This window comes from Bos grunniens, chromosome 4, assembly GCF_055505025.1.
Source record: "Bos grunniens cultivar Pamir isolate PY7600 chromosome 4, Bosgru_T2T1.0, whole genome shotgun sequence".
NCBI classification, from domain to species: Eukaryota; Metazoa; Chordata; class Mammalia; order Artiodactyla; family Bovidae; genus Bos; species Bos grunniens.
Genome location: NC_141168.1, coordinates 81,660,500 through 81,677,704, shown reverse-complemented (window position 1 = coordinate 81,677,704; position 17,205 = coordinate 81,660,500). Strand labels below are relative to the sequence as shown.

General features: G+C 36.2%; 1 protein-coding gene and 1 long non-coding RNA gene across 20 annotated transcripts in view; one reads left to right on the top strand and one right to left on the bottom strand.

Annotated features, from left to right (window-relative positions):
* The window catches only part of LOC147374444 (uncharacterized), a 173,944-nt gene that overhangs the window by 10,797 nt on the left and 145,942 nt on the right, over positions 1 to 17,205 (bottom strand). The window lies entirely within an intron of this gene.
* Positions 1 to 17,205, top strand: part of CACNA2D1 (calcium voltage-gated channel auxiliary subunit alpha2delta 1) — a 527,964-nt gene that overhangs the window by 505,410 nt on the left and 5,349 nt on the right. For 10 of the 19 annotated variants that reach the window (XM_086397176.1, XM_086397172.1, XM_086397174.1 and 7 more), the window contains 3 exons: positions 1,427 to 1,536; positions 2,664 to 2,746; positions 4,430 to 4,620. In XM_086397176.1, the coding sequence (XP_086253302.1) occupies positions 1,427 to 1,536; positions 2,664 to 2,746; positions 4,430 to 4,564 (328 nt within the window). In that variant the 3' untranslated portion in view covers positions 4,565 to 4,620. Of the gene's footprint in view, positions 1 to 1,426; positions 1,537 to 2,663; positions 2,747 to 4,429; positions 4,621 to 17,205 lie in introns of those variants that run through there. The other 9 variants (XM_086397179.1, XM_086397175.1, XM_086397178.1 and 6 more) reach the window with 1 other exon arrangement.

The window sequence follows — 17,205 nt, the reverse complement described above, 5'->3', positions numbered from 1 at the left end:
GAAATATGAGGAGGTGAGGTAATCTGAGCAGGTGACAGGGCAGGAACAGTTGGTTGCTAGGGAATTTGGAAAAGAAGTTTATAACAGGTTTTGTTTTTTTTTTAAGTATTTTCAGGAAGGGGTTAACTGCAACGAGCACAAATTTTTAATCCATGTGGTCAGTATGATTTTTTGACTTAACTTTATTAAACCTCCATGTCCTACGAGGAGGTGGAGGGTATGCAGAGGAGAGGAAAGGGGTGGAGTCCGGCATGTAATCAGCAAAAAGCAGACCATCTTGTTTAGAGATTATCATATCACGACCTCACTTTCAGAAAATAGAACTGTGGCAAGTTAAGTGGATTTATCAGTTTAGAGTCTTTGGTCTTTCATTAATTGATGTCCAAGAGTAGCAATGTATACTTTAAAAATGGGACGACCCAGAGGGAGGGTAGGGGAGGGAGGAGGGTTCAGGATGGGGAACACAGGTATACCTGTGGCGGATTCATTTCGATATTTAGCAAAACTAATACAATATTGTAAAGTTTAAAAATAAAATCAAATTAAAAAAAAAAGACTAAGTTAAACTGTAATGTAAAGACCAGTATAATAAGTTGAACCATGGTTATTTTTGATTTGCTCTATGCTTGTGTCCCAACTTAAATAGGTTAAGAAAAAAAGAAAACCCTGCTTCCTTGAAAAATCAATTACTTTTTAACAACAGACCTACATTTTTATTGTGAAAGGTAGAAACAGCTTAAGATGTGGGAAAAAAACACTACATGGAATTCTAAGCCCTTAATTCTGTCTAGACCTGTGTTGTCCTAATTCAGTAGTAACCAGCCACAGATGGCAATTTCTGTCATCTAGTCATTAGTCATTGCAACTAATTAATAGTACAGTTTTGTACCTCAGCAACACTAGTCACCATTTCGGGTGCTCAATATAGCATCCTGTGGCAAGCGTTTGTCTACCATATTGGTTAAAGTGGACGGCATTTCTGTCTTCCCAGAAGGTTTGTTTAACAGCCTGATCTAGACTTCAGCCTGGCATGAGCTTGGGCAAATGCTGAGTCATTTTATACTCCTAGTTTCCTTCACTGTAAAATAAGGCACCTCTGGGACATTTTTAGTGATAAATACCACACTTCCTTAAACATATAAACTAAAACATTTCTTACAACTCTAAACGACAGAGTGGTACTTATTTTGCATTTGGTTTATTGCTTAAGAAACATCTCCTGTTGGAATTTTTTAGTATTCGTTTGAGAGATAATATGTCCATGTTACTCTCTCTCCAAAACGCATTCTCATTCAGTTTTACTGCTTGTGCATGTGATGCTTTGTTTCAAAAGTCTTGTTTTCTTTTCTTTTTAATATGTAACAGTCTTTGAAAACTGTTTTTTTCTCAAATGACATTTTCTCTAATCTTTTATAATATTCTACAGAATCTTCCATGTAGAAAAACTTATGAACACCAACTTAATATTCATAATGGTTGAGAGCAAAGGAACTTGTCCCTGTGACACACGGTTGCTCATACAAGCAGAGCAGACTTGTATCCTTTCACATTGGAGAGGTTTGGAATGAAAATTCCATCTTAAAGCCATGCATTTTTAACCACATCACATTGCTCGTGCCCAGAAAGAGAAAAATACCACAGAGGGCTGAGATCGCCTCACAGAGGCAGCATGGACCCGTCACACAAAATTTCATTTGGATGTCAAGACTCATGATGCTACACACATGCACTCAGAGAAGGCGAGAGGCTTCTCACTTGCACAGTGAGTCTTTGTGGAGAGAGCAATGCAGATTCCCAAGGGCCTCTGAAGATGGCTAGAGAGCACCAGGGAATGCCTGGCTTGGGGTTTGGTGGTGGTTGGGAGGATGCTAGGTTTCTGCCAGTGCTCCCTGGGGCTTGTTGGCCCAAACTTCCACACGGTGCCAGATGAGGGAGTACTCTGTCTTCCCTGTCAGCTCGCCCAGGTATAGGACAGAAGGGAAAAAGGGTCTGCTGTGCCTTGAAAGCTGTCAACAGCCAGTCATCATTAATGACATTGAATGTGGTCTGTACCCACAACGGAATATTATTCGGCCTTTAAAAGAAGGTAAGTCCTGTCATATGTTACAACTGCGATGGCAGCAATGCTAAAAATACTTCTGCGAGTAAATATGCTAAATAGCAATGCAGTGACTATTCAAGCATTACAGGCCGAATTTTGGTAGACTGCCTCTGGTTTTTGCTGTTTCTGGGAAGATAGTTCTCCCATATGTTATGTTTGGAACTGACATTTATTACTAGAATTAGTTTCTATTTCTATCTTGCTGAATAGGAGGCACCAGGGTCCTCTGTTATGGTCTTATGTGAATGACTCTGTCTTACAGGTGCATCATTTGCACATTTCAACCACTTAGATTCTACAAATATTTACAGAGTACTTTCTTGTGCCAGCAACCATGCTGTGCACAGTACAGATAAAAAGTTGATCTCTTCACACAGTCCCTAGGCTAACAAAAGAAAATCTGTGGCAGTTTAGTTCCTTAAAGCCTATAGTAGTGTATGGCACTAGAATAATGTCATAGGTTTCTCCTGCTTGCTTTGAGAAATAAATATATGGCATTGTATTTTTTCAGTTTTGTGGGGGGGGGAAACATAACTTCATATCCCTTAACAAGTTTTTTTAGCTGATGGTCCAGATCCTTGTGATATGGTGAAGCAACCCAGATACCGAAAAGGGCCTGATGTCTGCTTTGATAACAATGCTTTGGTAAGTGTGTCCAAAGAATTTCAGGGGACAAATTACAGTTTTAATTCCAACATAATGTCTTAACCATAGTATTCTCATTAACACGACATACTTGCTGGTATATAGATTTTTTCATTTCAATATTTCTTCATGGTTAGCATAAGCTTAACAGTTGCTTCTTCTATCTATCTGTCCTTTCCACAGAAATTGTACTTTCAAACACAATGCCAGTTTAGTAATGTTCCAAGATCATTAATGATTTTAAAGCCTTTCTAATAAATAGTAACTGACTGTAAATGTTACTAATAGTATATGAGTTGCCTACCTTCATTTGTTATTATAGTATTTTATTAATTTGTTTAGTCTTCATTCAGTATATTTAAAAACTTGTTAAATCGCTGTTGTCCCCTTATTTTGTAATTCTATCACCTATTAGCTTTGTATTATTTTTCTTAATTACTTTTTATATTGTTTGAAATTAGACTAGGTTAGTAACACAGGATTAAGTTGGTAAAATTTTACACACCATATTTAATGTATGTTATCTGAGATGAGTAGTCCTTTTCCTATAGGTTAGCTGTCTTCCTTTCCTAAGCACTATCCAGACTACTGTATATATAAGTAGCTTTATACTTTTCAAATTAATTTAATTTTTAATAAGCTTTATTCTGAATCAAACCCCATATAAAAGGTGCTCACTACTTATAAAAACTACATTTCTTTAATATTTCTCAATTCTCCAGTCTTCATGTCTCTTTGTATGAAGGTTTGCAAAGAAAGCATCATCATCTTAGGAATTGCTTATTATAAAATATGTCAGATCATTTATTCAGTAATGTGCATTTCTAGAAGTTATTTATTTAGAACTGATTTACCTATTGTGTACTTATTTACTCAAATACACATAATCACATTTGTTTCAGAAAAGAATAAAAATTTCCATAGTTACATATTATGCACGTACATAATACAGATTAGAAGCAGAGCAGAGAAGTAAAATTGGTGATGGGGAATAAGGGTGAAAACCCAAAATGTTTTAGCCACTAAATCCTTTTACCTCCCTAAGGACTGTTGATCAGTTCGCCTTTGAAGGGGAAAACTGATTCAAAGTTAGAGCTATTTGACCTTTTCCTCTTTTAAGTGAGGCTTACGTAAGACCCAGATACGAGGACTCTTTTGTTCTGTCTACTCTACCGTAAGGAGTTTTGCCGCGTCAAATTATTCCCCAAAGAATGTTATTTTTGGACCCAAGGCTAGTGTCACTCATTAGGGAAACTTCACTTGTCAACTGTTTGTCACCAAAGACAGATTAAATTTACTCAGGTGCACTTCCAAGATCATATAAAAACCTATTACCCAAAATATTTTCACCGTCGGAAACTGTATGTTTTGATCACGACAAGAAGAAGATTTTACAAAGACAGAAATTTCCAATATTAAAGTTCCTATAAATTGTAAAATGGATTGTGTGTGAAAGTACAACTCTTGCTCCGTAGCTCAACGTGCTAATAATGTCTTGTGTTTTTTTAGCACTGGAGTATTTTGGTAATGCTTATTTGCAATGGTCACTGTGAATCTGCTCTGAATGGAGGCTCACATAAACTGCTAACTGCCAGCAAATTGCATGAAATCTCATCTTGTATGTCTTCTTTTCTGTGTTTTCTTTCCTTTTCCTGTACTTGCTACTTTGCCCGTTATTAATAGGATCAACTTGTATGCACAACGAGTCGTGCCTGTACCATGATGTCAGCTCCTATCTTCATTTTTCTGCAAGTTTTCATGTGCTGTGGATGGTCAGTCACTTTCTCGAATTTTTCTTTGTTTTTGTGTTTGGCTTGAAATTTTTAAAAGTAATCCATATCCCTAAATCCACTACAATAAATGTCCTGAAACCAGGTTATTAAAATGCCAGTAGTAATGTTGTTTTGTAAATAACAACGTTCAAATATTACATGTTTCTAATCCTGAACAGAGCATATCAGTTTCCTATATTTAGTTAAAAATTAGTTATGCCTCTTACAGGAAGATACCCTGGAGAAGGGAATGGCACCCCACTCCAGTATTCTTGCCTGGAAATGTTTCTTAAGGTTTTACTAAAGGTTAAGTCAATGTGGAAAAAAGTATACATTCTTCATGATGTCTTACTTAAGAGAAATACCCTAAGGACAATTATTAGAGACGGTCATAAGTTTTGTTTCAAAAGTTGTTAACATAAAATTAATGAAATATTTCAGTTTTATCAAGCATTATTCAGTACCTTCTAAGCTCATTATCCTAATTTTTCCTTTTCCATATAAATGGATATTGTCTACACAGCATTTCTTTAGTGAAATATTTTAGTATCACTAAGTGCTTCTAATTTCTAAGTTAATTTTACTTACTATTATTTACATTATCTAGGCTAGGATTATCATTATTTGTTATTTTCTGACAAATTTCCGAATTACATACTCAGTACGACTGAATAGATATTTTAGGGCCTGAATTTATAGTCAGAGTTCCATTACATTTTTTCTTTTCTTTTTTGATGTTTTGGAATCCTGAATGTAGTAACTAGACAGCATTCGTTGTGTTCTTTCTTCATTGCTGTCCAGGTAGTCTTTGGTTAGGAAACCACTAGATGGAGATGTGGCCATTACTGAAGAGTGAGTTCATCAGAAGGAGAGAAAAGTGGAATAGCAGAGGGAGTGTCAGAATGTTCTGGGATAATAAAATAATGCTTTTGAATTTAAGTGGTAAAGAAAAACAGCAAATTAATAACATGTACTATTGAGGAAGTTCATTATTTTATGCAAACATAATTGGTAAATACATGTTATTGAGAACACGAAAAATGAATATGTAGAAGAAATATGTGTGTATACATACACATACGTTAAACCTACCTCATGATTGAATGTGGTTAAATGTATTAAGGTGCTATGTAGGAAATCATTTGTTAGGGACCTTATTCCTATTAAGAGAGTTATGTGTGGTATCTACCTGCGTAAATAATTTTAAATATGCATTTTCTTTGAAGCTGCTGTGGGTGATGTAAGTATGCTGCTGCTAAGTCGCTTCAGTCGTGTCCGACTCTGTGCGACCGCATAGACAGCAGCCCACCTGGCTCCCCATCCCTGGGATTCTCCAGGCAAGAACACTGGAGTGGGTTGCCATTTCCTTCTCCGATGCATGAAAGTGAAAAGTGAAACTGAAGTCGTGTCCAACTCTAAGTGACCACATGGACTGCAGCCTACCAGGCTCCTCCGTCCATGGGATTTTCCAGGCCAGAGTACTGGAGTGGGGTGCCATTGCCTTCTCCGTAAGTATAGAGCTATCTAAATTCCAGATAGCTCATATTTAGTGGATGCTTTTTACCAATGATTTGAGCTTTACTCCCTGGAGGAGGAAATGGGAAGCCGTTCCAGTTTTCCTGCCAGGAAAATCCCGTGGACAGAGGAGCCTGGCAGGCTGCAGTCCATAGTGTCGCATATACAGATATACTTACTGGTATATCTGGTCTTAAAAAGTAAGCCTTGGGACAAAATCATGAAAAAGTAAGCCTCAGGGCAAGAATACGGTTTAGATATTTTTTCCTTGAGTAGTAATGGGACAGAAAAAAAAAAAAAATGAGGGATTCTTAGTTGAAGAGTATTTTGAGACAGGTCCTTAGAAGGAAATAAAATTATTCTTTCATATCTTAAAATATATGTAAATAATTTTGGCACTTTATTCCTTTACTATTTAAAGCTGAAACAAGGTACCAGTCTGTTATCTTCTCCACTAACCTTTAAAAATCAGACTGATTTATCTGGTTATGGTGTTAGTGGGATTTTGGTCTCTCTAAGATAGGGAAAAAAAAATGCTGAGGTTTCTCCCACATCTATGCATTTGTGATTTAGAATGTTTTTAGAATGTATCTCATAATTTATTTTCATATAATAATTTCAAGTCTTGGTATATGTGGTTGCCCATGCAAAACATTTGAGAAAACATGATCCAGGAAACTGAAGGGACAGATTTTTCAGTGTGGATCAACATGCAGACTTCAGGGACTCCAAATAAGTTATCTGAACTACCACCTCCCAGACTGAACAGACATATCTCATCATCACACAGAGGAAATTACCCCCCCCCTCAAAAAAAACACTGGAAATATAAAAATAAAAACAATGGCAGCAGAGCCAGAAAGAATATTTTTCTTTCCATAACATTTCTAGAACATACAGATGTATTTTGCGTTAATACGTCAACGGGTCTCGTATGTTTGCTAATTTTGCATTCTATCAAATTAATACTTAACCAGAACTGGGAAGCTCTCCTAATGAAGTGACAGTTAAGCCTTTAAGTTGGTATTTTATGTTTGTAGTGTTCCTAACTAATCAACCAACCACTGCTTTATTTGAGTACGAGTACTCATTTATCAAGTACTCGTAGTACACCACCTATGTGTCAGGCCACTATTATATCCCTGAGATTAAGACACATTGATACTAAACTGTAAATTTTTATCTCAAAGTCGCATGTAATTCAGCATCCTGTTTTTTTCACCTGGTTAATCTACCTAGAGGGAAGGCTATTTGAACAAAGAGAAGAGGAAATGCAAAGGTCCTAAGATAACAAATACCTTTACCTGTTGCAGAGAAAGTGTTATTGGAGCAATGTGATGTGGGGAAGAATAGAGGAGGATGAAGATAGAGAAGCAGCCAAGCTGCACATCACATAAGGCTTTGTAGGCCTTTATAAGAAATTGGGATTTTGTTCTGAGAAATTTCAAAAAGGGCATGAAAGGATTTGGTTTTAAGAAGGCTGCTTTTTGGAGAGAAAATTGTTAAAGAGCAAGAATAGAAGCAGTGAGTCAAGGGAGGCCGCAAGTAATAGTAACCTGGACATGACATAGTAAGTAGTAGGTCTGGGGATATATTTTGAAACTAGAGTTAAGAGGACAGGCTGATAGATTAGATTTGAAAAAAGGAAGACTCACAGATGATGTGTTGTCTTTGACCTGCTTCATTACTCCTAGAAATATCATTCATAAAAATAATATTTAGGGGCAAGTTTAAGATATTTCTGAGAATCAAAAGGAGAGGTGATAGTGCTCAATGCATGTGGAGCTCAGAGGCGCATTCAGGGGTAAAGGTTTAGAAGCGTGAGTTACTGAGTTTCTGGTCCGAGATGGTGACAGAGTAGACTTAAAACTCACCTTAACTCACAGACCTAACAAACCTACAGCTAGAAAAAGAGCAATACCCTCTGAGAGAAATGTAGCAAGTAGATGAGCGACTCTTACGCACTGAGTGAATGTAATACGCATCCAAATGAGTAGGAAAAGCTGAGGAACATTGTCTCCGTAAACCACACACTCGGCACAGCAACATACAATTAGAAAGGAACTCACAACTTCCAGCTTCGACCTGAGCAGTGCAGGGTTTAGGTTGAACATCTAACATCCCAATTTTTTTTTTAATTTTTAAAATTGTTATTTTTAATTGGAGGATAATTGCTTTCCAGTGTTGTTCGTTTCACCTGTGCAACAACATGAATCAGCTATAAATGTATGTATATCCCCTCCTCCCTCTGAGCCTCACTCACCCCTGCCCCCATCTCACCCATCTGGGTCATCACAGAGCACCGAGCTGAGCTCCCTGTGCGGTACAGCTTCCCACCAGTCGTCTATTTTACACATAATAGTGCATATGTGTCAGTGCTACTCTCTCAATTCATCCCACCCTCTCCTTCCTCTATTGTATCCTCACATCCATTCTGCATCTCCGTCTGCTCTGAAAACAGGTTCATTGGTACCCTTTTTATAGATTCCTTATATATGCATCAATATAAGATAATTGTTTTCCTCTTTCTGATTTACTTTACTTGGTTTTCTTTTTATGGCTAAGCGATGGAATCATTGTATATATGTACAACAACTTCTCTCCACCCCAACTTTTAAGACTCTAACCTGAGGGATGGGCCCCCAAAACTTCTAGCTTTGAAAGCCTAATAGGGCTTGTGTCCATATGACAGACAAGACTACAAATACAAAGAAACAATTTTTAACAAATTTGCAAGGACTCCCTGTGGCTATCCTTCCAAAGCTCAGAAGAGGGAGCAGAGAAACGCACTTCTCCCCACCTTTCCTTTAGGGAGGCTATTTGCATACTTTAAAAGATTGCCTGCAAGTAAGGCTTCTAATTTAGCTCACATTTAGGGACTTACCTCACGACTCCCTGGAGACAGGCGAAGGGGTAGACTATGCCCACTGACCCTCTGACTCACTCCAGGTCAGTGGTATCTTCCTAAAAGAAGCTTGTGATCCCATCTGGCACCTTGACTTTTGAGGTAGCTTCCCAAAGGACACACCCTTTTGTCACTTGGCTCTGAGAGCCGGCAGGGCTCGCGTTCACGTCCATCAAAGGACCATAGCAAACAAATAGTTCTCAAATGCCTGTCCCCTCAGAATTCAGCACAGAGGGAGCAGACAGAAATGCCCATCCTGCAGTCTTTCCCTGAAAGAGGTGCTTTGGCATACTTTGGAAGCTGCTGCCTGAGGATCCAGCCTCCAATCAGCCTGTTTCTGAGTGCTGACCGAGATCTTTCCCACTGGGACACTGACAGATGTTAGCACACCCTCAACTACTAGGATGCAAGGGAAACCACAGCACAGAGTGTCAAGGAAAGTGAAGAAACAGAAAAATATGTTTTAAAAGAAAGAGAACTCCACAAACAGACCTTAATGATACAGAGAAGAGTGACTGACATGAGGAAGAGTTCAAAATACGGTCATAAGGATGGTCACCATATCAGGAAAAGAATGTATGAACTGAGAATTTCAGCAAAGAATATACAAGAAAGTATCAAACAAATGTCACAGAGCTGACAAATACAGTAAGGCCAATAGAGAGGAGTTCAAATAGCAGACTAGATGAAGTGGAAGAAAGTATCAGTAAACTCCCAAACAGAGCAGTGATTCATTCCATCAGGAACCAAAAAGAATAAAGAAAGTGAAGATAAAGTGAAGCTAAAGCAACTTACAAGACAACATCAAGTAGACTGAAATTCACGTTCTAGTGTCCCAGAAGGAAAAGAAAGGCAGACACGGGTAGAAAACTGTTTGAAGAAATAATGATTGAAAACTTTCCTAACCTGAGAAAAGAAACAGCTATCCAAATCTAGGAAGCCTAGAGAGTTACAGATAAGAGGTATCCTAATAACATGCAAACCAAGTAAGGAAGAGGAAATACCTCCAAATTCATATAGCACATGATACGATTCTGTATATAAAAACTACCCCAAAAAACTCTCACTAATCAACAATTTTATTAAATTTCAGGGTCTAAAGCCAGCATACAAAAATCAGTTGTATTTCTCTACACAAAAGATGAAGTATCTAAAGCTGTCACATTCACAATGCCATCAAAAACAATGAACTATCTGGAAAGAACTTTAACCAACAAAATGAAAGTTCTCTATTAAATTAAAACTACAAGACTTTCCTGAAAGAAATGAAGCCAACACAAACAGATGGAAAGACATCCCATATTAATTGATCATAAGTATTGATATTGTTATAATATCTATACTACTCAAAGTCAACTGTAGATTCAACACAATCTCCATCAAAATACCAATGGTATTCTTTACAGACAGAAAAAAAAAATCTCAAAATTTATATGAAGTGACAAAGTCTGCAAATAGTCAAAGCATTTCTCAGAAAAAATAACAAAGCCGGAGGTATCATGTCCTGTTTTTGACTTTACTACAAAGCTACAGTAATAATAAATTATTTTTAAAGGTATGGTAGTGGCATAAAAATGGACAGAGACGAACAGAACAGAGCAGAATTAAATCCCTGCATACACTGTCAACTAATATTTGCTAATGGAGCCAAGAACACCCAATGGGAAATAATAGCCTCTTTAACAAATGATGATGGGGAGATGGGATAAACAAATGCAGAACAATGAAATTGGACTCCTATCTTACACCACTCACAAAAATTAACTCAAAATGGATAACAGATTTAAAAATAAAGCCTAATAACTATAAAACTTAGTAGAAACATAGGAAGCTCCTCAACATTGTTATTGGCAATGATTTTTGGATGTAACACCAAAAGTACATGCAGTAAAAGCAAAAATAAGCAAATGAGACTACATCAAACTCGAATGCTTCTCCACAGCAAAATCAACACCTGACCAGATGAAAAAGCAACAGATTTCAAGAAAAAATTTGCAAACCATGTATCAGATAAGGGATTTTATCTCCAAAATCCAAAATATATAAAAAACTCAAACTCAAAAACAAAATAATCCAACTAACAAACAGGCAGAAAAACTAAATAGACCTTTCTTCAAGGAAACACAAGACTGCAGTGACCTGCCACCTCACACCTGTTGGAATGGATATCATCATGAAGATGAGAGACAATAGGTATTGGTGAAATACGAATAAAAGGGAACATTTATATATTGTTGGTTGAAATGTAAATTGGTGCTACCAATATGGAGGTTCCTCAGATAAAAATAAATCTAGTATTATGATCCATCAATTCTATTTCTGGGTATATATGCAAAAGACATGAAAACAGGATTTTGAGGCAATAACCATACTCCACATTCAGTGTAGCATTATTCCCAATGGTCAGGAACAATCTTATGGACTCTGTGGGAGAGGGAGAGGGTGGGAAGATTTGGGAGAATGGCATTGAAACATGTAAAATATCATGTATGAAACGAGATGCCAGTCCAGGTTCAATGCACGATACTGGATGCTTGGGGCTAGTGCACAGGGACGACCCAGAGGGATGGTATGGGGAGGGAGGAGGGTTCAGGATGGGGAACACAGGTATACCTGTGGTGGATTCATTTTGATATTTGGCAAAACTAATACAATTATGTAAAGTTTAAAAATAAAATAAAAGTAAAAAAAAAGAAGAAGATATGGAGCCAACCTAGATGTCCGTAAACCAGTGAACAGATAAACAAGAGGTGGCATTTATGCTCATGTGTGCATATAGGCACACAACAACATACTTTTCAGCCACGAGAAAGTGCAAACTGCCCTTTGCAACAGCATGGGTGGACTTTGGGCATATTATGCTAATTAAGAAAGACAAGTACCGTGTGTAAAATCTAAAAAGCCAGACTCATAAAAACAGAATAAATGGTGGTTACCATGGAATAGGGGGTAGGGGATAAGACAGATGTTGTTCAAGGGTAAATCTTAGAACAGGTAGTAGATAAGCTCTAGAGAGCTAATGCACAGTACACTGAATATAGAAAACTACTGTAGTCATCGAACTTGCTAAGAGACTAATAAATGAATTATTCCAACTACTAAAAAAAAGGATATTTATGTAATATAATAGAGGTGCTAATTATCACTACAATGGCAATTATATTACAGTACATAAATTATCAAATTAACATGTATGCCTTAAATTTACATAGTGTTTTATTTCTAATATGTTTTAATTAATGTGTCTTTGTATTGGTCTCTAAATTTTCAAGAGTAAATCTATGACAAAGATGGCAAGACAATCTCTGGTAAATCTATGACAAAGAAGACAAGACAGCCTCTTCAACAAATGGTGCTGGGAACACTGGACAGCTACATGTGTGAAAGAAAGAAACTAGAACATTCTCTAATACCACACACAAAAATAGACTCAAAATGGATTCAAGCCCTAATTGTAAAACCAGATACTATAAAACTCTTAGAGGAAAACACAGGCAGAATACTCTTTGACATAAATGACAGCACTATCTTTTTGGATCAGCCTCCTAGAGTAATGAAAATGAACACAAACAAATGGAACCTACTTAAACTCAAGAATTTTTTCACAGCAAAGGAAATCACAAACAAAATGAAAAGACAGTCCACACAGTGCGAGAAAATACTTGCAGTGAATCAACTGGCAAGACATTACTCTCCAAGACATGCAAATAGCTCATGCAGCTCTATATCAATAAACAATGCAATCAAAAATGAGCAGAAGATCTAAATTTCTCCAAAGACATGCAGATGACATGTGGGATCTAAAATATGGTACAAGTGAACCTATTTACAAAGCAAAAACAGAGTTACAGATATAGAAAACAAACATGGTTATTAAGGGGGAAAGGGGGCAGGAGGGGTGAATTGGGAGATTGGGAATGACATATACTGACTATACAAAATAATTTAAACTTGTTAAAATATTATTATATACTATAATAATTTATGGAAACCTGTTTGCACAGTGAACTCTTTTCAATAATCTGTAATGACCTACATGGGAAAAGAATCATTCTTTTCTATCTGTCATATCATATATGACATAATCAATCATTCTATCTGTCTATCTATACACACATATAACTGATTCACTTTGCTATCTAGAGAAAACCAACAATGTTGCAAATCGTCTATACACTAATAAAAATTAATTATAAGTAACTAAAACATACATGGCCAAAAAGCACATGAAAAGATGCTCAACATCACTAACTAGAGAAATTGAAATCAGAACTGTAATGAGGTGTCACCTTGCACCAATCAGAACAACTATCATAAAATGTCCACAAAACACTGGGTGCACAGGAAAGGGAGCCTTCCTGCATTGTTGCTGGGAAGGTGGCCCCTGTGGAGAACAATATGCAGGTTCCTTAAAAGCTAAAAATAGAGTTACTGTATGATCTAACACTCCCACTCTTGGGCCTGGATCTGGAGAAAACTATAATTGGAAAAGAGACAGACACCCCAGTGTTCATCACAGCACTATCTACAATAGACAGAACATGAAAGCAACCTACATGTCAATCATCAGAGGAATAGGTAGAGAACCTGGGGTACATATATGCAACAGAGTATTATCTGGCCATTAAAGAACAAAATATTGCCATTTGCAGCAATATCATGGATGGATTTAGAGATTATCACACTAAGTGAAGTAAGTGACAAAGACAAATAGCATATGGTATCACTTATATGTGGAATTTAAAAATATGATATACAAATGAACTTATTTACAAAACAGAAACAGATTCACAGACTTCAAAAACAAACTTATCGTTACCGAAAGGGAAATGTCAGGGAGGTATACATTTTGGGATTGGGATTAACATATACACACTAATATACCTACAATAGATAATCAACAAGGATCTACTGTAAACCACAGGAAACGCCACTCAACACTCTACAATAAGCTGCTAAGTCACTTCAGTCGTGTCCGACTCTGTGTGACCCCATAGACGGCAGCCCACCAGGCTCCCCCGTCCCTGGGATTCTCCAGGCAAGAACACTGGAGTGGGTTGCCATTTCCTTCTCCAGTGCATGAAAGTGAAAAGAGAAAGTGAAGTCGCTAGTCATGTCCAACTCTTAGCAACCACATGGACTGCAGCCCACCAGGCTCCTCCGTCCATGGGATTTTCCAGGCAAGAGTACTGGAGTGGGGTGCCATTGCCTTCTCCTGTAATAAGCTATATAAGAAAATAATCCCAAAAAGTAGATATATGTCTATGTATAAATGAATCACTTCGCAGTACACCTGAAACTGACATGACAATCTGTATCAACTATATTCTAATATAAATATTAAAAATTTTTTTAAGTAATAAGAGAATCTTAAAAGAAGCAAGAATACTTGTAACAAACAAAGAGACCTTTAAGGCTACCAGTATCTTTCCACCAAAATGAGCGAGCCTGATGTGAGTAGCATGATGTATGTAAAGTACTGACAAAAAAACCTACCAACCAAAAATACTCTTATCTAGTAAACTGTCCTTCCAATTCGAAGGATAAATAGAGTTGTAGACAAGCGAATACTGGAGTTCATTACCACTAGACTGACTTTACAAGAAATGTTAAAGGCACTCCTTTAAACTGAAACAAAACAGCACTAATTAGTAACAGGAAAACATATCAAAGTATAAATCTCACTGGTAAAAATAGATAAATTCAGAATAATCTAATATTGTAATGACAGTGGGTTAATCACATAAACAAATATAGTAAAAATAGCTATCATACAATAACCAGTGGTTACACAGACGAAAAATATGTAAATTGCGAAATCAAAAGCACAGAACATGAAGAAAAGAGTAGTTTCAGAATACATTTGAATTTAAGTCTCAAAATAAGTCGGTAAGATGTTATAACTTATTGTATATATAGCACTAAATATTATGAGGTTTAAATAAACATGTTATATTTATAACAGTTATAATAACTATAGAGTCCCATTTCAACTTTACAGACATTCACGGACTGAAATGGAAAAAGATATTCCATACAAATAGAAACCAGAAGAAAGCTGGATAGGTATATACGTAGACAAAATAGGCTTTAAAACAAAAACTGTAGTAAGAGACATCATGATCATCACATAATAAAAAAGGTCAATCTAACAAAAGGATATAAACATTTTGTAAATATTTATGCACCCAACATAAAGTGAAAGTGAAGTCGCTCAGTCGTGTCCAACTCTTTGCGACCCCATGTACTGTAGCCTACCAGGCTACTCTGTCCATGGGATTTTCCAGGCAATAGTACTGGAGTGGGGTGCCATTTCCTTCTCTAACATAGAAGCACCTAAATATATAAAGCAAATATTAACAGACAAAGGAAGAAATAGTAATACAATTTAAAATTGCAAAAAAATCCAACAACCTAGAAGAAATGGATAATTTTTTAGAAACATACAACCTATCAAGACCCATTCATGGAGGAATAGAAAATCTAAACAGACCAGTTACTAATAAGAAGATTGAATCAGTTATCAAAAACCTTCCAACAATGTCCACAACCAGATGGCCTCACTTGTGAATTCTACCATCATTCAAAGAACAATTAATACCTGTCCCTTCTAAACTCCAAAAAAATAAGAGAGAAATGAATACTTCCTAATTCATTTTTACAAAGCCAGTCTTATTACCATGATACCAAACCAGACAAGAGCACTACAAGAAAATTGCAAGTCAATATCCTCGATGAAAATAGATGAAAAATTCTCAACATTATCAAATTAATTCAACAATACTTTAAAAAGGTCATACACCATGATCAAGTGGGATTTATTCCTGGAATGCAATGATTGTTCACAAACCACAAAATCAACTGATGTGATATACACATTAATAGAATGAAGGCTAAAAATCATACGATCATCTTAACAGATGCAGAAAAAGCATTCAGCAAAAATTCAACACCCGTTTATGATAACTCTCAAAACCGTGGATATAAAGGGAATGTGTATCAACATAATAAAGGCATTATTTATAGACTACATGATATTATATATAGAAGGTCTTAAAGACTCAACCAAGAAACTGAGTTAATAAATTAAGTAAAAATACAAAATATAAAATTAATGTACAAAGAACATTTATATTTCTGTATAATAATAATGAACTCTCAGAGAAATTAAGAAAGTAATTCCACTTAAAATTGCATCAAAATGAATAAGAATAATTTTAACCAAAGAAGTGAAAGACCTATATATTGAAAACTATAAGGCAGAGATGAAAGAAATAAATGGAAGATATTCAGAGCTCAGAGATTAGAAGAATTGTTAAAATATCCGTACCACCCAAAGTAATTCACAGATTCCATGCAACCACCATCAAAATTTCAATGACATTTTTCACAGAATTAGAACAATCCTAAAATATATATATGAAACTATAGAAGACCCAAATATCCAAAGCAATCTTGAAGGAGAAAGTTGGATGCATGATAACATCTTGATTTGATGTATATATAGCTGTTCATTATATTATGTTTACTATATGTATGTATAGCTGTTCACTATATTAAGCAGCTGCAGTAACAGGAAAACTGAACAGCCATATGCAGAAGAATGAAACTGGACCACTATCTTAACACCATACACAAAAACCAACTCAAAATGGATTAATGACTTGAAGACCTGAAACCATGATAAATCTAGGAGAAAACACAGGGAGTAATCTTCTCGGCACTGGTTTTGGTCATGACTGTTTGGACTTGTCACCATGGAAAAGCAAAGGCAACAACAAAAAAGTGGGATAACATCAAACTTAAAATTTTCTGCACAGCAAAGGAAAACAACAGAATTAGAAGATAGCCCATAGAATGGGAGGGAATGTTTGCAATTCGTGTACGTGATAAGGGGCCAGTATCCAAAATCTATAAAGAACTCATATAACTCAATATAAAAGAAATAATCTGATTTTAAAATTAGCAAAGGATCTCAGTAAGCATTTTTACAAAGAAGATATACAGATGTCCAATAGTACATGAAAAGATACTTAATGTCACTAAACATCAGAACAATACAAGTCAAAACCATGAGTATCTCCTCATACCTGTTAGAATGGCTATTATCAAAATGACAAGAGATAAATGCTGGCAAGGCTGTGGACTATCTTTACACATTGTTGGTGGGAGAGTGCATTGGTGCAGCCACTATGGAAAACAATATTGAGGTTCCTCAGAAAATTAAAAATATAATTACTATACGATCCAGGAATCCCACCTCTGAG